This window comes from Schistosoma mansoni, chromosome 1, assembly GCF_000237925.1.
Source record: "Schistosoma mansoni strain Puerto Rico chromosome 1, complete genome".
NCBI lineage: Eukaryota > Metazoa > Platyhelminthes > Trematoda > Strigeidida > Schistosomatidae > Schistosoma > Schistosoma mansoni.
The window spans coordinates 42603190-42628283 of record NC_031495.1 but is presented as its reverse complement, the minus strand read 5'-3'; the positions used below and the strand labels follow the sequence as shown (position 1 = coordinate 42628283).

At 39.2% G+C, this 25094-nt stretch overlaps 3 protein-coding genes across 3 annotated transcripts; all 3 read right to left on the bottom strand.

Moving 5' to 3' along the window:
• Positions 1-10242: 10242 nt before the first annotated feature.
• On the bottom strand, positions 10243-11020 carry Smp_054750 (putative brat protein; the record flags this gene model as incomplete). Its single annotated transcript, XM_018794485.1, has 3 exons — positions 10243-10630; positions 10665-10816; positions 10849-11020. 3 exons carry the CDS (start codon positions 11018-11020, stop codon positions 10322-10324), a joined length of 633 nt encoding a protein of 210 aa, XP_018648894.1. The 3' UTR covers positions 10243-10321.
• A 24-nt stretch (positions 11021-11044) lies between these two features.
• Smp_054740 (hypothetical protein) lies at positions 11045-12065 on the bottom strand (the record flags this gene model as incomplete). The annotated part of the gene is made up of 1 exon (XM_018794484.1): positions 11045-12065. The coding sequence occupies one exon, from the start codon at positions 12063-12065 to the stop codon at positions 11094-11096; it is 972 nt and encodes a 323-aa protein (XP_018648893.1). The 3' UTR covers positions 11045-11093.
• Positions 12066-12075: 10 nt separating this feature from the next.
• On the bottom strand, positions 12076-13085 carry Smp_054730 (putative trim56 protein; the record flags this gene model as incomplete). Its single annotated transcript, XM_018794483.1, has 3 exons — positions 12627-13085; positions 12436-12591; positions 12076-12399 (listed from the first exon to the last, which is right to left on the bottom strand). The coding sequence occupies exons 1-3, from the start codon at positions 13056-13058 to the stop codon at positions 12076-12078; spliced, it is 912 nt and encodes a 303-aa protein (XP_018648892.1). The 5' UTR covers positions 13059-13085.
• Between the last annotated feature and the right edge of the window lie 12009 nt (positions 13086-25094).

Here is a 25094-nt window from a genome sequence, read left to right as displayed (position 1 = left end):
ATGAGGATCTAAGTTACAAGACTAAATAATACTTGAAGCAAAGTGAACAGTCGTTTTGCATACTGACTGAATGTGTCTTATCATGCCACATTTAGAACATTTAGCATTACGAAATGCACATGAATTAAAGAATGAAATTTGCCACAAGATAAGCATTTACCGAACTTTTTCTCACCTTTGTTGTTTGCTTTGCAGTCATTTGTTGAATCACCTTTCATATTTCCACGAGAAAAGAAATCACGATTAAACGAACGCAAATTTGATCGAGCCTTAGTTTGTATTTCATCATGACGACTGAGCAAGGTATTAGAGATTCTCATCGATTGAATATCAAATTCATGCACTGCTTCGTAGTTAATACATGCAGTTCTAGCATCTTGAAAAGAACAGTTCGGCATTCTTAACAGCTCCTTTTCCAGACCTGGTATGTTAATTCCTGCAATTAATGGATCTCTCAGCTGTACATGAAGTTGATCACCGAGTTTGCATTTGGCAGCTTGTCTTTGCAATTCAAGGATGAATTCCCTAACCTTCTGGTTATTCTGACGAATCATCTTATGAAATTTTGCTCTCTCACGACGTTCAAAATTGGTGCACTTTACATGATTTAATGGTAGTTCCTTGGGAGTTGTATAAGGGAGTAAGATAGGCCACAATTTTGTCAAACTTCACATATTTCTTCGTCATGCTCCACATCTCAACCCTTTCAAAATAATCGTCAAAAGCTTCAGAAGTTGAATGAATGTCCAACTGTTGTATCGCAGGCACATCGTGACGCCAATGTAATGTTTAAGAGTATTTGAATTGTGGTATAAACTAGTAATCCCAGCTATAATGCAATTTAATCAAGAAGTATTAGATGAACACGAACGAATGTACTGTATTTGGAATTCAAAATCAAAAGTCATCAATACAAGGGAATTATTGGTTCATTCAAACACCACAGTGAGGTAGTGCAATAAATAAAATAATTGTTTGTAAAAACTGGAAATGTAATTAAATGGTCGCTAGAATACATATTTGTAGTATTTTTATGAACTACTGATTTCTTTGTACCTGATGACTGTGAAGATACCACGAGTATTGTAGTTTGACATCTCTTTACCAGTAACACCTTCTATAATCGAATCGCGCACACCCGGTTAAAATTAGAAGTCAGAAGCGAGGTGGTTGGAAGACATATTTGATGGGTTATCAATATATCGAGAAGTGACTGATCTAATCTGGCTAATGATCGTATGAGATGCTTCCCACGCCGTTCTGTAACGTGATCTGGTACGGATGCATGACCGAGCGCCTTCAGCTAAACGAGTCCACTAAAACTGATGTGGTCAGCATCTAATGTCGAACACTTACAGAGCTATTGATTTTGGGGAATTATTCACCGCTACAACTACCTGGTTTCGAATTCTAAATGCAATACGTTCGTTTGTGCTCACCTAGTTCTGTTTGGTCTAAATTGAGTTATTTCTGGGATTCCTAGTTCCTGTAATAATTCAAATACTTCTACTTACCACAATAATGTTTAATACGATGATTAACAAAATATTCTGAAAAATATCAATCTCATAATAGTTGCCTTGGGATCGAGGGGTGAATATTGAAATCAAATCAACAAGTGAAAGAAATCAGAAGAGCATGTAGAAGAATAAGGTGAATCAAGATTCATTTATAACCTACTCTTATATTGACATCTAAGGTAGTGAAAGGAGTTAGACAAACTTCTTTTTAGTTCAAAGATTAGGCTTATGAACATGGATTCCAATATCTTCATCATTATCCAAAAGACAAGCCGGTAAAATATGAGGTAAACTTAATGGAATTCAGTGGATAACTTTAAAAGTTTCATTTAAGTTAATTTGATATCCTGTGTTCATCAAATGAGAGAAAATAGAACTCTAGAAAAAAAATTAACTGTCGTTTTATCAACGATGATGGTTAGTGTTCAAGTATACAACGACAAGTATATCGAGTTGTACTCTTGATATAACTGATTCCACAGGAGCAGTTGCGTTGATAAACAAACCTGGATGCTGTGAATTCAGTCAGTCTGTCTCTATCAGTGGTTTCCAATATGGGGGCACACTCAGTTTAGCTGCAGTGAATGTCTTCTGTACGGCTTTTCTTAATCTTCGTGCTATTATTTCACTGGTAACGTGGACTTTTTGTACTGTGATTTTAGAAAACTAAATCGTTCTGAATGGGTGTTACAATGGGCTGACGATGGTGTTATTCATGTGCTTATTGGTGAATTTAGTAGTGAAGATATGACCGGTATTGTAGTTTTACAACTATTAACCAGTAACGCCTTCTATATCCGAATCGTCCCCCAATTAGTTAAAACCAGAAGTCAGATGTGAAGAGATTGGAAAGATATATTTGATGCGTTATCAATATATCGAGAAGCGTTTACTTTAATCTGGCTAGTGAATGTAGGAGCTGTTTCCTACGCTGGGTCGAAACGTGATCTGGTGCGGATGCATGACCGAAAGCCTTCAGTTAAACAAGTCCACTTAGAACAATGTGTTCAGCATTCAATTTAGTACACTTAAAGAGCTATTGATTTTGGGGAATTATTTACAGCTACAGTAGAATAACCATTCCTATTAAGACGGTGACGCATATTACTTAATTTATCATCGATAGTGTCACACTTACTTGAGAAATTATCAATTTATGTAGCACTGCTGACCGATGAGTGTTATTTTATTGTTTTGAATCTTATATTAGTATATTGCCAAAATAAAGAACTAACCGTAAAGGAATATTTCTCCCCGTTTTACAGTAGTCCACGAAGCAAAAAATATTAGATTTTTTTGATTAAGCTGAACAAAAGATAGTTATCTTTGACACATACTCATATTCGTATTAGAAACTTGGATGTGTCTGGTGAGAGGTACCACTCTTTAGATATGTTCTCTTTATTCACGAATGTTCCAATATATGAAACAGTATGCTTCCCATGTAAGTCCATGAATAGTACCTGTGGATATATATACATCCTACTTAAAAAATATAATTCTCAAATATACTCTGAATTTCCAATTTAGCTTCAACAACGAGATTTACCCATAGAGAGATGGTGTCATAATTGGAGCACCCTTGGTTTCCGAATTAGCGGACTTCTCTTTAGTAAAACAAAGGAAACATTAGGATAGTTGAATATGCATAAAAAGTATGTTGATAATACTTTTACCGTTTGGGATGAAGGGTGTGGCATTTATAATTGATTGACGGCTTTCAATGACTTTCGCCTATTCATTCAACTCACTCCAGAAGAAGAAGCAAAGTCCAAGATCATGTTTCTAGGTCTTCTCACACAGAGACATCATAGAACTCTAAGAATATATATTCCTAAGAAATTTACATGGAACAGACAAATAACACACTTTCATATTTTATTCTCTATGATTAGAAAAAGTAGTCAGATCAAATTCTTCACAGCACATACAATAAAGATATGTATAGAATGCACCGTCGGAGAAAGTTTTTTAGTTAAAGTCGATTTTATCAGTAATTGTTGCTCTCTCATGTTTACTGGAGGAAATATAGGGCATTTTATAGGTAATTCAAAGTCACGGATGTACAAGAGAACATATACAGTAATCTGCAATTTAAGGGTGATATCGCATATAAAGAATTAAGTGGCCAATACATTGAGAAAAATCTTTGTGCAGCTTCACTGCTAATAACCTACACTATCCGGTCACTGATGTGTACCTTTGTAGAGCACAAGTTATTACGTTTGACTTGTCCATTGTTTGTTTGTTCACTCGATCCTAAGGGACAAAGTTCGTTCACCGAGGAATAACTTTCGACGCATGAGAGATCACTTCCCAGTATGATACGGTAGATGATAACGTAAAGGTATGAAATTGTCTACTCTGCAGCATATGGTTGACAATGACCATGCAATATGTGAGTCAACGTTCGAGGTCCTTCATGAAATGAAAACGGGATTTATAAGAGTCATGAGACGCAATATTAAGTCAGACATATACGTATAAAAACACTTAGAAGGATCACTTTCTCCGATATATCCCTAAATTCCTCTATATTTTTTCCATTTTCACTTACAATTAAATGATTTGTTTGGTATTTACTACACCATTCATTTTTGAATCATATGCTGTACTCCATCAATATTCAGTCACTTCATTTATTATATTGTTACTCTTAAACGATTATCTTTAATCAGTTGTCGTTCTTATTTATAACAACCTTTATTTACCTACTTGTAAAATTACATCAGAATCCATCGTTTTTTAATTGATTTGCTGGCCTTCAGTCTGCCATATGTTGTATAATTTCTAGTCAATTTGATTATTTGATCTGACATTAAACACTAACATTTCATAAACTTTGTCTAAATTTAAATGTTTATATAAAATTGAAAAAAATCTGAATACAATATCGGCTTTAAGTCTACTTAACTATCTAAAAGAATGTATATTACATCACCGAAAATTTTTCATGAGGGTCTCGTAATATTAATTATTATTATTTACTATAAAATTAAAAGTTTGACTAATCCAGTCCATTTTAAACGGAAAATAAAGCAATTTAGTAATATTTTTTATTCCCCTTAAAAAACGAAAAGACAGGTAGTGAATTAATAGAAATAAGGTAGGACAACTAAGCTTCCTAAACAAAAATTCAAAAGAAATGTCAACGTGATCTGTACAGTTCCAGTACAATTTTTAAAAATAGTTGGGTGAAAAATATCCTATATCCTTTCGCATATATTAATATATGCCTTTGTAGATGCCTTATTTTTTGTGTATCTGACTGTTCCTTTGTTAACCTTCTTTACAATATGGGGTAACTAATTCAATGCATAACACTTTTTTTATTTAGGTTTGTGACCGACAGAGACCTAAGCATAGCTCCACCCGGAGTTACATCAGGTTGTGCTTTTTTTCTGCGATTTACAACTAATTAACTGCATTCTGACATCAAGCCGATTGTTCACACCATTAGAATTCTTATGTTACTGCTTTTAACTTGTACTCTCAATAGATAAACGATGGATCAGTAGTTTAGGAAACTTTGAATGTTTCGAAAACTTGCCGGGACCAGCCACTTGAAGAGTCACATACACCAGGCGAAACCAAACTTCAAAACCTTACAAATAATAGAGTTCACATTATGCTCCGTCTAATTTTTTTCCCAGTTTATTCAATTCTGCTTAGAGATAAACAAACTTTCAACTATGATCAATTTTTAATTTAATTATACAACGTCCAACAAAATGTGGTCTACAACTTCTAGACATCATCTTAAACTAAGGAAATCTATAAGATCATCATGAATATTTTATCCACATGTATGAGGTTGATGAGAGTTTCGCCATTAATTAATCGCAAACTATAGCTATTTCGGTTGAAAGTTAGTTGAATTTTATCATGATATCCGATTTGATCAGAAACACAGACTTAGTTTAATTTACTTAGGTTTACCAAACATCGATTACTTATTTAAAGTAATAACTCCCTTCATAACTGCGATACTTACAAGATCATTTGATCAGCATTGGTCTAAATATTCTTTAATCTCGTCTAGATACTACGTTCCTTACCTAATTAGACCGAGGAATTACATTTATACACAAAATCTCTGATAATTCATATTATTATAAACTGTGAAATCATTTATGTGGTTATTACGATTATATATGCAAAATTCGGTAACATCGATCTTTCTAAAATATCTGTTAGTAATACATAAAGATTACGAAACGGTAAAATTTAGATTTATGGCATTTTATCAGGTACGAATGGATCGTTTAATGAAGACTGATAGCGTACCAACTGTGAAAATACTGATAACAAAATGATAAAGGTCCCCTCGATTCACACAAACACCCAACTTTAAAATTACTCCTAAAAAACCACTCTTGACTTATTTGATAAATAAGTTGTGGAAATCAGTTTCAAATTCCATGTATTTGTGGTGAACACTACTTTATTCACACTATAGAACTCAACTGTTCGTACACTAATAGCTGATACATACAGGGTCAAAGAATACACAAGTCAGAATATACAACAGGGAAATGATCTAACTTCTTTTAAATTCAGATTTATACTTTTACCTGTTTCTAAAATCTGTTTCCGCTAATATCTGAATTTTCGAGATTCCAGTTAGCATGAATACAATTTCATACTTTTGATAATCAAATTATTGCAACAGTATTTTCTTCTTTTACTGAAACCTATATTTTCATTTAAATACATCCCCGTCGTACGAACACTAAATAGATTTAGATCCTGATTATTAGCATTAGATAATAAAAGTGTAAAACACCGGTTCATATACCGTACGAATCCATTTTATGTTACAATAATAAACTATCTCCCTAATAACGAGTAAATGGTAGCAACAAACCCGTGATAACTAGGCCCAATTCATAACCATTCAAACTAATTATGATGCTCATTGTTTTTGTATGTGCATACTCTAATACATAAAAGACTCTGTAAATACTTACATTGGCATATTGTCTGGCTGCATGAATTTGAGACTCTATGGGAACATAATGTCGCAAGTACATATCATGATTGTTTCTTAAGCTATACTCATCAACGTAACTGAAGATTTTAATTCTCACATAAATAACTTTTACAAGCATAAAGTGAACTTTGTGTCCAGATAATTTGTAAATTAATTCTTCGCGCTAGTTTGCACGAAATACCGTTGCATCAGATCTAAACAACAAACAAAGGACGTTAAATTAGTAGTTCGCTCCATGAAGTACTACTGAACACCGTGAGTAGTTAGATACAATGAATGCCGACTACCAAGTTTTACTAACCATGTTAAGATTATTTAGATTCAAAAACACCTGACAAATTGACTGTTTGCACTTTTCTTATGTTTTCAGTAGAATTTCTTAACTCTAACAAACTAAGATGATTATGGTTCGCGCTTGGAGGTAATGGGTACTGTCTTAGAGATAGAATTTAAACTGAATGCGGGTCATCGACAACCTCCTGTAAGTGATGGCTGATGTACCCCAGGAAATCCGAGCCTGTATCAGTTACAAACTTGTATTAGTCTCTCCAGAATTACAGACACATCTTTTTGATGAGTACTAGCATACTGTCAAATTTAAGTACGTGGTTATCTCCCTTTTTCCGAATCCTTGACGTCCAAGTTCACCTCAAATATCACACTATTTGAACTAGTGATTACACCATGACTGGGACGGTAAGAGCGTGCAAGCAGTTAGGACGAGATATTACAATGGTAAATGCTAAGTGAACAACTAGTATAAAATAAACTACTCATTTGGAGAAAATCACAGCAGTATAACAACCTTTCATTCAATGAGGATGCAAATCCAAAGACGGACCGACTGCATGCGTAACTCACTGGTGTCATTGTGAAACAGCTTCGCCCAAGTTAAGACCACAGATTTGTACACATACTATTGTTGCTTAATATTCAGTCAGTGAAAAGCAACGTAGAACCTGGCACTTAATGACATCAGTTCAAAATGCCATACTTTATAAGGACAAATCCCACATTAGATGCAGTAACAGTATAAGGTATGGAGAAGATTAGGCACCGAAGATGCAATCCAAGAACATAAATCAGTGGAGTAAATAAAAGCTACAGAAATCCAAAAGCTTAAATACTGGAAGATGAAAAGAGTGTAGACTTGCGCCATTGCAAGAGATCATAAGCCATGCTATCCAGTTTCCAAAATTGTTTACGATAATCGCCATTTCGGTTTGGAGTTTGTTCGTTTTGCGAACAATAATAAGCGAAAAAAATTTGACAGTATTAACGAATAGGTCTGTTATGGTCGCACCCTTTCGTCCTACGATCGATTAAGTCGTACGACTAGCAATGGTAATTACTGGCGATCAACATCATGATAAAGGCATCCCTGAAGAATTCTATCTTATTGGAACGTGCTTTCTCAAATCAGAAATTTAGTTACGCTTGCACTTAGTCCTTCGGAGAACACGAAGAGTGGATGCATCTGCGCCATTGCAAAGAATTTTGAGCCATGTCATTCAAGGTCTCTAACCGTCGGTTGCTATCATCTCGCGAATCCCAACTAGGTAGTCTACACCTACCAACATGACTCAGTCCAATTGTCAGTGACTTCATGGATTTGTGCTATGTTTTGATCTGGCCGCAACTAGCTTTCTTCCAATTTACTTCTACGCTATAAAACATCGCACGTCGGTGGTTGGGCATACGTAACACGTGTCCCACCCATCTCAACTGGTGAAGTTTCACTACTTCAATCGATTTGCCATACTTACCTAGTACCCGTTTCCTAACACGACTGCATCACTTACTCGGTGGTCCCAGGATATACGAGCAATGCTTCGAAGATACCTATGATCGAATACTAGTAACCTACGAATATCCTCTACTCTTACCGGCCATGTTTCACTGCCATAAAGTAGGACGGAACGAACTGTTGTGCAGTAAACCCGTCCTTTGGTTGGTAGACGGATATCTCGCCTACTCCATAAATTACGCAATTTGGCAAAAGCTAGATTCGTCTTCTGTATCCGTGCTGAGATTTCGTCACACACCAGACCATAAGGGCTGATAAAACTCCCAAGATAAGGGAAACCATCGACACACTCAACCTTTTTAAGGTTAATATACTTCTTTGGTACTCCTTCAGTGACAAACACTGCCACAGAACCTCACGATCAACGGAGTCAAATGCCACTTTAAGGTGGGGAATATGTGTCTATGTTCTAGGACCTGACGTAGAGTGAATATCTGGTCTATACAACCACGTCCAGTTCGAAAACCAGCCTGGTTTTCACAAGTCTGCTCTTCCCGAGCTTTGGTTAGGCGCAGACATCTTGAGAAAATCAGTTTAAATTTGTAGAGATTGAGTTGTAATTGAGATTATGAACCAACCATCGTAAGTCCACCTTTCCAGATTTTCAATGGTGACCTAACATTGATCGGTTCATGATCGTGAAAATAACAGCTGGTGAAATCACTAATCTTTTGCTAACGATTACAACCAAGATACGGGCTACCACAAGCAATAAATCATTCGGATAACCGCAATTTATAGAAACTAAGGTATCATTGAAGTCATTATTACCACAATAAAACGACAGCCGCTACACGACTTTCGTTGATATTAAAAACTAGAATAAAGAAAACATGTAATAAACCAACAGGTGAGAAATACAAGCCACAATGTAGGCTTCAAAATAGACTTACAGAACCTTCTAAAGAAAAAATGACAATAATTGTACGTTTCAAAACATGAAAATGGAATCATTGTTGCTAAAACATGACTTATTCTTCTGGAGCTTTAAAGAAAGACAAAAATGAAACGCCTTATAATGCAAAAGTTAGACAGTGATGAATAAAAAAAGATTAAACTCTGAGATTTTGGTACATAATTGTATTGTCAATAGGACCAAAGAAATAATCGGCAATTAATGCAGAAAAACGGAATGGATAAGGAAAGTAATCACTTATTAAGACATCCTATAAGGAGCCAAAAAAACAACGGAACAAATGCATGACCATTAAAAGAATGTTGAGAACTATGAAAACGGCCTGAGCCTGAAGTATGAGCAATCCGAGACCACAACACTAAGGTAAGTGGTTGTGAAAACAGCTAATTGTCATGTAAAGAAATTTATGAAAGGCACGTGTGTAATCACTTGAAAAAGTCCACCATACTACATACGAGCATTAATGTGCACCACAGGAAAAAAATCACACTTAATGCACTAGACTAACTAAGTAAACAAGAGACTAAATAAATGATACAATAAGAAAAAAAAACAATAATCCGTAATCTCAAAAATATTGCAAAAATACCATGAAAACAATCCAGATAAAATGCTATCTAATGTTTCTAAGACCGAAAAATGTTCAGTAAAATTAAATTTTTCGATGGTTTTTTGAAACCGTAAACGGATCCAAGAAATGAAATATTAATAATATAATAATAATAGTAATAATAATAAATAATAAGTAATAGCAATAATAACAATCAATATAAATATGGGAAAAGGCCGAACTCTGTTGAAACTAGAGTCCACAAAACTGATAAGAAAAAAATGAACATGAATAAACCGAAAAAAAACATACTGTAAATTGAAAAAAAATTATCACGAGCACCCCGAAATACTCACGGGGGAAAATGACTCTTGAAGCACGAAAGCTGAACTGTCCAAAACGGACAAGAATGAATACTTAGTAAAACCAAATATGATTTCGAGTAAAACATTGTGATGCTATAAGTGAGTGGAAGAACGATATCTTGGGAAGTATGCTGGCTGTGTTGTGAGTAGTAACCGGCTGGGAATCATAATTAACATATATAGAGAGTATTGAGGACCAGAACATTATTAGAACTGCGTGCAAGCGTAACAACATATCCCTCAGTCGTTATTTTCAAGCAGCATGAGCGACTGACTTTTGTTTGGTTGCAAACGAATTCGCTCAGCAGTTCCCCCGATCGACTAAACACAGCAATGTGGAAACGGTTGCCATGTGAGTCTCCAACTAGTACATCTCCATGGTCGCTAACATCTATACCGTTAGGAAAGTCAGTAATTGATTCGCCTCCTATACGACGAATAAATGACCCATCCTCCTGAAAAACAATGACACAATGTGCCTGAAAATACATATTTAGTCAGCCAAAATATTACCTTAAAATCGCAAATATAGTACTCTCGACCATGTATCGCGACATCTGATGGTTCTCTCATGTGGTTACTACAATCGAACCAACGAATTAGGTCACCTTCCTCTGACACAACAAAAACCGATGGCGAAACACTATCAATAGCAACAATGTGTCCTGCAAAGTAAAAAGAATAGAAAACGACATACCATGTTGATTTATTGCAAGCCCTGCAACAATATCGATGTACCGAATCGGGATACGGCGTACAAAATGACCACTTCGGCTAAACAGCTGCATACGAGACCGTTCGTTCCCACGATCACACACCACATATCGCTGGCTCTGTCTAATAATTGCCACTTTGCGCGGATACCACATTAAGCCATCCACTCTGCCAGAGACTCCAAAGAATGATACAAAGTCACCACGCTTTGTGAATATCTATGAAAGATTAACAAGTTAAGGAAAGACTTGCCTGAATCCGATGATTATATGTGTCAGCAACAACTATCTCTTCCTCAAAGCCCAGACAAAAACCGTGGGGAGAATTCAGACGTCCTAATTCGCAACCAAGAGAACCCCATTTCGTCAAGAGATTCATTTGTGAACAGCGAGCCGCCCTCATTCGACTGTATTCGTACAAGGTTGCATTATAGCTGACGGGAAGTTTTTGTTTTAAAATAAGACTGGAATCCACGTCTAATGTTGATACATTACTTCCTGGAGCCCTCAGGTTGTCAGTAGTGATAAACGGATTGCTGAAAATTGGGTCGACTTGTGTCACATTACACAAGAAATCGGACGGCTCAAGATTTGGCAAAGTAACATTCAAATCACACCAGTTACTATTATGGCGTCCAGAAGCACCTGAATTACTAGACCTCGATATGTAGTTATTGATATTCCCGTTGCCAACTGCCGATGGGTTGATATTTTCACACGTACCATCTTGTTGTACCAGACTAACTGGTGGTAAATGCACTGTAGCTGAATGATCCAGGCCCGAAAGCGGATCCGGATCCATGTGACCATCAACCTTGAGAGTCAGTTGCTTGAGATCGTTAGCTATATCACCCACACTACTTAATACAGCTATATGGGGGTTTGGGGCTGGAAATCCTTCCAACAAAGAATCCGAAACCTGTTGCAAATCTTGTTCTAATCCATTGGTAAAGCTGAAAGTACCGAAGTGTTGATGGATAACATCGTAAGCTGATAATCCTGGTGAGAAAACAGCTTTAGCTGAAGGGTCATTGACAACTTGCTGCTTTGATAACTTGTCAAAACAAGCAAGCACATTTTTAAAGAGCTTGCATATTTCAATATTGGAACACTTTTTTAAGTAGACTTTTACAAAGTCACATGCAAAGTCCACATGATCTACAGTCTTGCTCATAGTGTTGATCCGAGACCATATTTTCATTTCTAACTCGTCATGGATTTCTCTGTTTTTGTGGATAAACTGATCCTAAAAACAAGTAAATTGCATCTAGCTTACTCACCTTGATTCTTTCGATGGATGTTATCCACTGTTTACACGTTTTATTTATCAGGCTTTTGTTGGCATCTCTGGATGAGCTTAACTCTGAAAGCAAACTATGCATCATCTCAATAGAGTCGCGGAAGTCTTTTTGCCTCAATCGACAACATTCGACCATATCCGATAGTAAAGAGTCTATATGTGTGGGTACCAACCCCAAAAGGATGGTTATATGTCCTTTGTGTTCGCATTCAAAACACGTCTCACAAAGAGGAATCTAAAGAGGAAAGATTATTTAAAATTCTTTTTTTACATGACACTGCAAACAGAATGAAGTGAACGTAGATTCCGGATGAATTGTGCAGATGACTGGTTTAGTATTCAACATGTTCCGCTGCAAAATCTCCGCATTTCCCTTTTCTTCCTCAGTTAGGTCAAGTATTTCATGATTTGAGAAAACCTTCATAACCTAAGATTTTAGATAATCAAAAGTGTAAAACAAACCTTGTGAATATCACGACACCGTTCACACAATGTTCCTGCACAATGTAGGCATCGGTAAAGGGCATCGTTCCCATCAGTACATACTGAACACTTAACGGCTGCACCATTCACTTTATGAGAGCCATCCCCTTCAGAGCGCGTTTGAGCGACGGACAAATCATAAGCCTCCAGTGTTCTGACACTTCCAGATAGAGTATCGCATCGTGGGCATTTAGTGTAAGGTACCATGCTATCATTTTTCTCGAAGTTTCGCACGCACTCGCGGTCAAAGATGTGCAAACAACTCAGAATAACCGGGTTAGTAAATGGCTTCTCGCAGATGCCACACAATGTAGGCAGTCCTCCTGCCTCTTCTAAGGTAGAGATTTTACTGAAATCATCTGAGAAAATATTATCCAATCCGTCAGATGATTCACATGATTCGTCCAACATATCAAAACAACCAACGGCAGACTAGCCAGATGCTTTGAAAGTGGGTAGACAAATTAAAACAAATCGCGATATTCACCGACACTAGAAAAAAAGTAGGAAAAGTTAATTAACTTAAAGTACTTTTGGAAAGCTGCTCGAAGTAACCTAATGATAATTTGAACTAGAAACCATAACACCTTAAAGGTTATGTTAAAAAGTGATACTTCACCTCTCATGGTAAAATTCCTAGTTTTGACTTATCACACGTCATCATCTAAAAGAGTGCCTTTTTGGATAGATTTATTCCCAACATTTTTATAAATGTTTTTGAAACTAACGATTCATGTACTAGTCAGCGTATGACTCAGCCTACCTGCCTATCGATGTCGAATTTCCATGCAAAACTATTTCAGGTGATAATCAATGAATCCTCAAATAGTGATAGCACATTAAAGCTGTGGCTGCTAGCATTTGGGTCGCTAGAATGCGGTGAGAAGCGGCAAAGGTTAGAGACACGAGGTTTGCGTCAGTCTCATGTCTACAGACTATTTAATGCACAGTAAATCCAGATGTATGCAACTCTCTCAACAATGCTGTTTGTGCCCCACCTGTCCCTCGTCATATGTACTCTGTATATTGTGGACACGACTGATGACGACAACCAGAAAGCTTGTAGCATCATAATGTATGATTGTCTCACCAACATCTGGACTTCGCTACCTCTCTCAAATCGAAAGAAAGTCCGAAAGAAATAAAAATGTGTTGAAGAATGATAGCACCAAGACGAGTGACATCAGTTTCCTGTTTCTTGACAACAGAAAGAAAACCTCCTGTGGCGGTAAATCAATCCTCGAAATGAATAGTTCTGTAAGACTTACACATTTGATGATGACCTCATCAGTTTCACTGGACACGTCTAGCTAAAGGCGTTCGGTTGCGCATCCGCACCAGATCACAGGTGGGTACGCGATGCTACGCATTCCTGGCGACTGTTATTCAACTTGGACTAAACTCTCCCCAATATATCGATATATTTCGAAATATATCTGCGCACCTCTTTGTTTCTGACTTCTGGTTTGACTGGGTTGTTGTACTTCTGTCATGAAAGTGTTACATGTAAAGGCGTTGCTAAACTCCGAATACCTATGACATCTTTAGTGGTGAGCCCAACGTGATCTAGTAAACCATACAATAAGGTGAGAGTTTGTTCTTTGTTCGAGCATCATATGTCATTTTTTCCATCTTTATCTTTACATGGTGATATTCTTTTCAAATTTTTGAATATTTTTCCTCGTCCATTGGTATGTCATACATGTAGTTGCATTGAAATCTAACCACACAATCCTAAAAGCTGAATACGAGATAACTGGGAAAATAGATGTTTCATTTTTAACACGGAGAAAAACCCTTACTTACTTTCTTTCGCCTGTTATTCCCAATGCAGCATAGGCCGCCGACCAGCATTCTCCAACCCACTCTGTCTTAGGCCTTCCTTCCTAGTTCTATCCAATTTCTGTTCATTCTTCTCATATCTGTCTCCATTTCTCAGTGTGATGTGTTTTTTGGTCTTCCTCTTCTCCTTTGGCCTTCAGGATTCTATGTGAGGGCTTGCCTTGTGACGCAGTTGGGTACTTTCCTCAATGTGTGGCCTATCCACTTCCAGCGCTTCTTCCTCCTCTGGAATCTGGTTTGTCCTCTCTCACATTAGGTTGTTGCGGATAGTGTCTGGTCAATGGATCCGAAGTATTTTGCGTGGACAACTGTTAATAAACATCTGTATCTTATGGATGATGGCTTTCGTAGTTCTCCAAGTTTCCGCCCCATACAATAGAACTGTCTTGACATTTGTATTGAAAGTTCTGATCTTGGTGTTGGTTGATAATTGTTTTGAGTTCCACATGTTCTTCAGTTGTAAATATACTGCACTTGCTTTGCCGATCCTTGCCCTCACATCTGCATCAGATCCACCGTGTTCATCAATGATGCCGCCCAGATATGTAAAGGTTCCCACATCCTCCAAAGCTTCTCCGTTAAGTGTAATTTGATTGATGCATGTTGTATTGTATCGGAGAGTTTTGCTTTTCCCTTTGTGTATATTGAGAACTACTGCTGCTGAGGCTACTACTACACTGGTCGTCTTCTCATGCATTTGTTGTTGCGTGTGTGATAGAGGAGCCAGATCATCTGCGAAGTTTAAATCTTCCAGCTGCATCCTAGCTGTCAACTGCATCCCGTGCTTCTCTCCACATGTTGACGTCCTCATGATCCAGTCGATCACCAGGAGAAAGAGAAAGGGTGAGCGTAAGCAACCTTGTCTGACACCGGTCTTTACCTCGAACGAGTCAGTGAGCTGTCCTCCATGGATAATTTGGCTATTTGATCCATCATAGGAATTCCGTATGATATCGACTATATTCTCAGGCACGCCGTAGTGTCGAAGAAGCCTCCATAGTGTTGTTCTGTCCACGCTATCAAATGCTTTCTCGCAGTCAATAAAGTTGATGTAGAGTGATGAATTAAATTGTTCTATTGTTCCACAATGATCCTTAGAGCTGCGATTTGGTCTGCACACGATCGATCCTTACGGAATCCAACCTGTTAGTCTCAAAGTTGGGCGTCTACGGAGTCCTTCGTTCTGTCCAACAATACCCTGTTGAAGACGTTTCCTGGTATTGAGAGAAGAGTGATGCCCCTATAGTTATCACACTTGCTGAGATCGCCTCTCTTTGGTATTTTGATCAGAAGTCCTTCTTTCCAGTCTGTTGGTACTTGTTCTTCATCCCAAACGATGCTGAAGAGAATGTGAAGTATCTTTACAGTTGCTGCTACTTCTGCCTTCAGTGCCTCTGCTGGAATGTTGTCTGGTCCCGCTTCTTTGTCGCTCTTGATTAGTCCGATGGCCATGCTGATCTCTTCAATTATTGGTGGGCCAACATCGATTGGGAGGTCTGTGGGTGCCACTTCGATGTTGGGTGGGTTTAGTGGAGCTGGTCGATTCAAGAGTTCTTTAGAGTGCTCTACCCACCTGTTTCGTTGTTCTTCAATGTTGGTGATTAAATTGCCTTCTATGCTTTTCACTGGTCGTTCTGATTTACGGTAATTTCTAGCGAGTCTCTTTGTTGTATCATGCAGTTGTCTCATGTTTCCTTCTCTTGAAACCTTTTCCTCCGTCATTGCTAAATCTTCCACATATTTACGTTTGTCGGTTCTGATGCTCCTCTTCACTTGCTTGTTTACTTCTGTGTATTCGGCTCGCACCTTGGCTTTTTCTGCTCTTGTCCGTCTGCTATTGATTTCTGCCTTCTTGTTCCTCCTTTCTTGAATTTTATGCAGTGTATCAACTGTGATCCATTCCTTGTGATGGTGCTTCTTGTGGCCCAGAACCTTCTGATATGTTGAAATGATTGCCTCCTTGATACCTTTCCAGTTGTTCTCCATAGTAGTTCCCTCTCCATTGAGTAGATCATGAAAGGCCTGGAACCTGTTGCTGAGGGCTATCTTGACTTTGTTGAGTTTGTCGGTATCTCGAAGAAAGGCCGTATTAAACTTTTGTGATGTTATCCGCCCCGTTGTCTATGCTTCCTAAGTTTTAGTTTCATTTTGGCGACCAGCAAATGATGATCTGATGCTATATCAGCTCCTCTTCTGGTTCTCACATCCCCCATCGTCCTCCTGAACTTTTTGTTGATGCAGATATGGTCGATTCGGTTCTATGTGGTATGGTACGGTGAAGTCTATGTGGCTTTGTGGATGCGTTTATGTGGGAATATATTGCCGCCTATGATCAGTTTATTGAAGACATATAGGTTTGCAAATCTCTAACCATCTTTGTGCCCTTCTCCCAGTCCATGTCGTTTCATGACATCTTTGTATCCAGTGTTGTCCATTCCAACCTTGACATTTAGGTCTCACATCAGAATGGTCAAGTTCTTTGTTGTGCACTTCTTGACAATTGACTGCAGCCTATCGTAGAATTGATCTTTAACGTCTTCATTGTAGTGGTTGGTAGGCGCATAGCATTGGATGGCGTTCATTGTAATGCCCTCTCTCTTTGTTTTGAAGGAGGCTTCGATGATCCTTGGTCTATGAGATTCCCATTCTATTAGTGCATTTTGTTCTTTTCTGGACAGCATCAATGCCACTCCTTGTATATGTGGGGAACTTTCATCTTCATGACTGGAGTATAACAGAAGTTCCCCTGGAGATATTCGTTGTTGTCCAACCAGCATCCAATGTGTTTCACTGATTCCCAGCACCTCTAGGTTGTATGTTCTCATTTCTGCAGCAATTTGTAAGACTCTTCCGGTTTCCCACATTGTCCTGGACATTCCATGTACCTATAAAAATTGTTGCTCTGGTTGTTAGAAGGTGTATCGGCCTCATGACCTCCGAAGGAACTCGGCTCTCATCATGAGACATCATAATCATTCCCTCAACTCCCGTGGCAGCGTTTAAGTAGTTTGAATGTTTTTTTCTGATTAGCGTTTTTTAGAGAGTTGGTTTTCTACGGGATGGGGTCGCTAACCCCATGCCCAACCCTCCCCCTCTACCCGGGCTTGGGACCGGCAGTAGCCCCGGAGGAGCTACGGGCGGAGAACAACCCACCAATGGAAAATGCGGGAGGAATGAACTCAATTAAATTCATCGGATGCCACGGCTTGACCTTGCAGGCGTGGTCATTCTTGTGTAACTTATCTCTATTATTTATATTAAATATATTGTATTATCTCTAGCGTAAATGTGTTCTCAATCATATATTGGTGGTGATTACGATAAGACGAGTTAGTGTAGACAATGGTGTGACTTCCACGTAAGATCTTGCAGATTAGATCATGACAAAATCTACAATGTTTTTGATCAGGTCAATTATTAGAGCAGTACTAATAACGAAGTAGACTATAATTCTATACATCTCCAACATGACGAGACGGGTGCCAAAGCCATTTATAATTAGACCTCTTTCGCCTCATGCCATTCTGAGCCAACAATATTGAAGCCTCTTTCCGCGACACAGGAGCTGACTCCCACGAGTACGGCGTGACAGACCAACGTGCACAATCCCTCATAGTAGTGAAGACACTACCGCGTGATTTTAAAAGGTTAGTAACACTTACTTTACTGGTGATGTTTCGGAAACTTACGACACCTTGAAGAGGGTTGTTCATAAGCGCGGAGACCTAACCGATCGACAGGGATTGGACCAACTCTCCAACGACATGGTGCTGCAACTGGGCTCAGCAACAGACACGTTGCTACGGATGAGACGTCGTTGGCTAACGAACCTTTGACGATGGTCTGTTTGGATAGATTTTCCAGTCTAAGCCTCCCCAACAGGTTTCACTTTAAAATAACACATTGGACAAGCTGGTTCAACAGGCCGACCGGATTATTGAGGTCGAAAGAATTTCTAACGCCGAGGTATTTTCAGTCAGATAAAAACCTCAAACGACGCGAAATGACGTTACAGAACTGTTTCGTACTCTGACACGCCACCTTAATATGCATCACAGCCGTAGACACTCCAAGCTACTCAGAGGAGTACTTCACGAAAAAAATCTGTCTCTAGATCACGAGAGACAGATAGTCCTGATTGGTACAAGTATCATAATCACCACAGAAAATCGCGAAATTGTAGAAAACCTTGCAGTTTCTCAAGTCCCAAAACCAACCGACAAAAAGAATTTGTCGGGAAACTTCCTAGCTGTCACTAATTAACGGAAACCGCAGACGGCAAACATAGCCATATGTTATACGTCAGTGATGTGATGACGAAATTTCGCTACCTCTTTCACACTGGCGAATAGGTTAGTGTTCTCCCAACGAATTCCAACGACAGACTGCAAGAACTGATTTTCAACTTACAGGCGGCAAACGGGAAATCGATTGCCACACACTGTAAGTGATATGTATACCTAAACGTGGGTTTAGTCAAACCCATTCACTTCATCTTCGTTGTTGCAGATGCTTCTGTGCCAGTTATTAGTATAGACACGCTGCAATACCATAATCTACATACTGAAACGTCCAAACGCAGGTTATATTTCAAAATACTAAATTGTTTGTTTGTTTAGCTTCATTGTATGACATATAATCGACTCATTCTATCAACGGATACTCGTTAAGCAACCTGATCTGTACCAAATGCAGCCGAGATTGCCATTTGTAGCCATCAATGTTACACCTCACATCACGACTACAGGACCGAAAGTGAGCCAATTAGCTCCCGAAAAACTGAGGTTGGCTAAAAACGAATTCAACCACTTGATAGATCTAGGAATCATTCGGAAATCAAATAGCTCGTGAGCATTCCCCTTGCTCATGGTCCTTCAAAAGGATAGAAATGTTTGACATTCAACTGGTGACTATCGGCGACTGAATGCGAAAACAAATCGTTACCGTCGTCGAACATTCAAGATTCGACGACTTCCTTGAAAGGTACAACTATTTTTTGTACGAATTTCCGTGGTTGCGGACGACATTTCTGAGACCGCTATCATCACTTCTCTTGAACTCCACGAACTTTCAAGTATACCTTTCATTCTAAGAAATCCTGCACAAACATCTCGAGATTCATTAACGATGTCTCTGGAGGTCACAACTTCGTACACTCATATGAAGATGACTGCTCGATCGCACGTTCAGACTGAGAATATCATCTCCAGGATCGAGACATCAATATATACGTTTTCACGAAAGGAATATTCTCCATATTTCAGGTACTTATCGGCAAAACAACGTTGCTCGCACACCAGAACGCCGAACCATCGATAAGTACAGCATTAGACGCACCCGACTTGGCAACTCGAGGAGTCTCACGTCAATGGGTTAGCCACACTCTAGTATCGGTTGATATGTTAAGCCCTTATACCTTATTCTAACTTGTAGGCAAGTCGAGTCACCTATCCATCATGAGTCAGGTTTTCACCTTGTTAGTCATTCACTTATTAACCCTGACCATTCTTCATATGAGCGAATGTGTGTACACTTCTTTCCTATGTATCACATGACTGTCATTTATTCTTGTCTGACTACAAATATTGATTAACGCTTGACAAAAAGTGAGTTGGCTTACCCGCCATCTCCAATGCATGTCATGTTTGTGGGTAGGGTGATATTTACTCATGTGCTCATAACTTTCTGGCCTGCGTCATTTGACAATAAACTGTAGCTGCCGCTTCTCTTTGCCTTCTGATTTTATTCACAGTTAAGATTTGTATTATAACGGTTATCGAGGCGAACGGTTAGAGAAGCACGGCATTACAATACCTAAAATCCTTTGGCATTCTTCGCTAGATGGGTGCTAGATACAGAATAGAGGAACAGCGCCTTCTGTAGGGAACTCCAGGTCATGTGCTGCGCGGTACTTTCTGTTAAAGGACGCGAATTTACTCTTGTCACCGATTGCGAACCTCTTACCTTCTCCTTAAGTTCATTTTCGTACAAATAATCCCATCGAGAGTCTCGATAAGTTGACTACATTAAGAAGTTTACTTCAGATATACAGCATATTTCTGGAGCAAACAATGTAGTTGAGGACGCTTCGTCTCGTATAACTTCCTTGAACAGTTCCCAAGGAATCGACCTTCTTAAACTCGTCCAGCTTCAGAAAGAAGACGCTGATCTTCAGCATGAGTTATCCTCGACAACCCTGAAATAACGTACTAAACAGATGGGAGCAGGTATCTAGACCACCCGTTCCTGCCATCTAGATATTTTAACGACTTATCTGTTTTCTTGTTTGTTTTAACACATAGTCTTTATTAGTCTCATAACCTGTCGAGGCGCGTTTGTGAAAAGTTCACGACATTTCTCTGTACAAGTTACAAGAGAGCCCAATCACAGACATCGTTGTTGCCGGCATTATGATGGAAAATAATATATATTATTCACACGTCAATTCCTTAACTGCTAACCTCTAACAGACGACCACTCAGTATTTATCGCAAGGATCGATCACGAAACAAAAAAGGAAACTTGTTGAAATACTTTGCACTGAGAATTCTATACTGTAATAAAAATATAATATTGAATAAAGCCACTAATGATGATCAAAATTTGGTAGGACCCTTACCAGATTCAAATGAATGCTATTATCTTTTAACCCGCGTAGACCGTTTCACTCAATGGCCAGAAGCACTACCTATCAAGGACATTACTGCTGAAACAGTGGCCCTAGCACTCGTCGAAATGTATGTAACAAACTTCAGGCTGCCCTTCAACTAGCACTACAGACCGTGGACGCCAGTTGGAATTTGAACTTTTCCGTTGACTGACTACACTATCGGGAACCACATGATTCCGAACGACCGCCTACCACCCACGAGCAAACGGGTTGGTAGAACACCTTCACCGACAGCTAAAAGCTCCCCCATCAGCTGCAAACGTTTCATAGTGGACCAACGCTCTTCAGCTCGCCTTACTTGGTATTCTCAATGCAGTGAAACCTGATATTGGATATACCGCAGCTCAACTCGTTTATGGAACGACTATTCAACTTCCAGGAGAATTTGTGGATCCTTCATCTTCTTTAATGAATATGGATCTTAACTCCTGAACAAGCGGGCTTAAAAACGTAATGAGTTCAGCTAAACCTGTTTCCACTCGACCGCAGTAAACTGATGTGTTCGTTCAACCTGCCCTACGATGTAGTACATACGTCTTTACATGTCGCGACTCATCACATTGACCTCTGGAAACGTCATGCGAAGGAACCTTCAAGGTCCTTCAGCGTTAACCTGAGTAGTATATTATCGATAAGAACAGAACTAACGATAGCATCAGCATAGATCGTCTCAATGCCGCGTATTTAGAAGGAAACCCTAATCATGTCGATTTTCTTTCGGTACAATTAAAGGAGGAAGGTCTCACAATTGCGATACCTCATCCGATAATCAACAATTACGATGACACTTCGTTGGTATCCGACAACTGACTAGAGACAACGCGTTCCAGAAAAAGAGTAAGGTTTCCGGAACACTTAAATGATTGCTGCACATAGGACACTACATAACACATTTTGTCTCGATTTCTTTGTATTTTTGTGTCAAATCAAAATGCGAACACTTTTTGGAATATGCTCACTTATATATGTATGCATTCACATTTTTCCAAAAAGATCCAGATAATCGTTTTGCAAAAACTGTTTCTCTGTTGTTGCATGTTAGCAAAACGCATGTCAAAGCTCTGTCGGATACATGTGACATCTTTCAGTAGGTCTTCTTTTGCACTGCAACGTATTTAACACGTATGTCGGTTAGAGCATACTTCTTTATGAAATTCTCCAGATATGCAGTTTCACGTAGCTTGCTTAGGAAAAAGCCTTGAAAATTCAACCAGTGTGTTTTAAAGGATAATAATGTTAAATTTATTAACTTTACTCCCTGGCTTGAATTTTGATGTCTTTCCGAAACTCATGTAACTCTTCAAATAGGAAATGGTTAAAAATGGACCAACGCCAACAAGAGCTTCAAATCTAACTGGAAATATTAAATATGGTCTTACGAATAAGATCATCGGCCGATACCTGAGAATGGATACTGTGTATAGCTTGTTCACTATTGATGTTAAAACCAGGTTGGTTAATCACAGGTCCTTCCAGCAGCAAAACTGATCAGAAAAACAATCGGCAATCACATCGAACACAAAGGTTATCGATAAACAGTTATATGAGAAGTCTGAGGGTAAAGACTATAATTAACAGGTTAATTGCTTCAATTTTTCAACCCATTGTATTGTCTTCTTTTTCTGCCACAGTGATTATGCGTCTAACGTCTAAATATAAGTCAAGTCTTACGTGTGCCCTCTAGTTACTGTTGCCTCCATACAACCAGACGAGCGTCGAATGGGTCCCATGTTTTTTAAAAACTATACTTACCAGAAAGGAAACATATGTACCATTCATGCTACATCGTGAGACATCCAGTTGGCTTACCGTGGAAAATGGAGTCTAGTGAATTCTGAAGATGTATCTATAAAACGCGACCTAACCACTGGCAGTGGTATATCCTTCATTGTGAGACTCTTGGAAGCCACCAGCGAAAGATTCCTTATCAGTGATGTCACGATAAGCCAAGTTTCACGGATAGCTATTGCCTTGACATTAACACTTGTACGGTTTTCGCTTACTAGCCCACTGGTGGAGTGAGCAAAATTTTTAGGAGCTTGGAGTAGAGAATCAAACTGAACCCATGCCTTATTTTCCACTGGGGTTCAAGTCCCAGGATATGACATCGGGGACGATAGTGAATTAGTGAACCAGTCTTAAATGTTTTGCGAGTAGAACCCCGTCGTATCCCTTCCACCGTCAGTATATCTGATAGATGTAAGTTTGAAGATAAGAGCGAACAATATTCAAAGATAGATCTTACACATATTTTGCAAAGAATGGTTCTAGATCAATTTTGAAAGAGGTTACGAGGAATGGAGTTAAACAATTTATTCATTTTAGATGCTTTATTGGGGACATGTTGAGATATGTTTAGATTGTGCGAGTAATGCACCTCAAGGTCAGTCTCTGATGTGAGTTTTGGCAGTGTGTTCTCGTAAAACTTTGGTTTTGTTCTGACAGACGTGTCTTGAACACATTACCGGCCTCACTTCCCTGTGCTGAGTTTTAGGCTCCCGTGCTTACATCAGATATCTACCTCGTTGAGTTTGTAGTGGATGTCGAGTCGTGGACGGACTATGATCACCACTACTATTCGATTACGCGTACAAATATGACTTGGTTCCCTTGATAGCCCGTAAACCAGAAGGCTTTACTAGTCCAGATCAAGTATATTTATTGGCGATCTCGTGGTATCGAAATAATACCGAGACGTGCCAAAGAGTACAAGCGAACAAGCAGTGCGTGAGCAAGCTCGAACCAAACCAGGCGGTATAAGGAACAAGAAGTGAAACGGATACAGTTAAACAAATACAGTAAAACAATCTCTGGTACAATTGGTTACAATAATAATAATTGTTTCTATTATTCCAATCGTGTTCTTATCGAGACTGGCCGGTCACTACAGGAGCCCCCCGCTAGAAAGGATTTACACTTTCGATACGTAGCGGTTTCGTTCGTGGGACTGATCGCGAAACGTGCAATTGTAGGACGAAAACGTTGGCAGAACAGGGAGTGATCGTTGATCCTCGAGTTGCCACCAAAAGTCTTTGACGTAGAACGGTACCAGAAGGAACGTGCTGTATTGATTGCTTGGATTAGCATGCTACACCAGAGTGGTTTGTATCCAGAATCTGAAGGTTGCGTTCGTAGAGGTCCGGACCAGAAACGCTGCAGACGTAGGACGAAACCAGATTGAGCCAAGGAACCAGATGCGACCAGGATAACGATGTTCGGGACCAAATGTATACCATACGTATTTGGAGCCAGAGAGATCGACTGAGTGCGTTGACTAGAGCGTGGGTGATCAGGCCAGCTTTCGCGAAAGTTGACTGAAGTCGACGATACCAGAACAGCGATGGTCGGAGGCGTAGGCTCGAGGTAAACAAAAAAATGAAAGAAAAAGAGAAAAGTGTAGCTTTCGTGTAGTATAGGGGTAGATTCCTATACTGTATCCGTAGTTGGTTATGAGGTTAGTCGCGAAAGCGTACGGGTAAGCGTACTCGGCGACCGGAACGTGAGACGGTAGTCTCGTTCGAACCTCGTGAGCCTGCAATCTCATCCGCAGTCAAGGGCGGTGTGGTCTGCAGGTCTGGACGTGAGACGGAAGTCTTGTCCGTAGACGGGGCAGATGACACGTGCTGTTGACTGGGACGTGAGAATGAGGTCTCAGGTGCATCTAGCGTGGAATCCGAAGTAGATGTAGAAATCCCGCTAGAAGCTCTGATAAGTCCAACATTGGGTCTCGGCTTATCAAGTATTGCACTGTCATCGACGTGTGCTGGCTTGAGACAATCAATGCTGACTGTTTCGATGCGGCCCCGTCGATCAACCTTGAAGGTCTTTTCGTGACCGGAAATCCCCGTGAAAAGGTCCTTCGGAAGGGTGTTGTAAAGGTTTGCGTACCGAATCCACTTCTATGAAAACATGGGAACCAGGAAAAAAAACTCTTC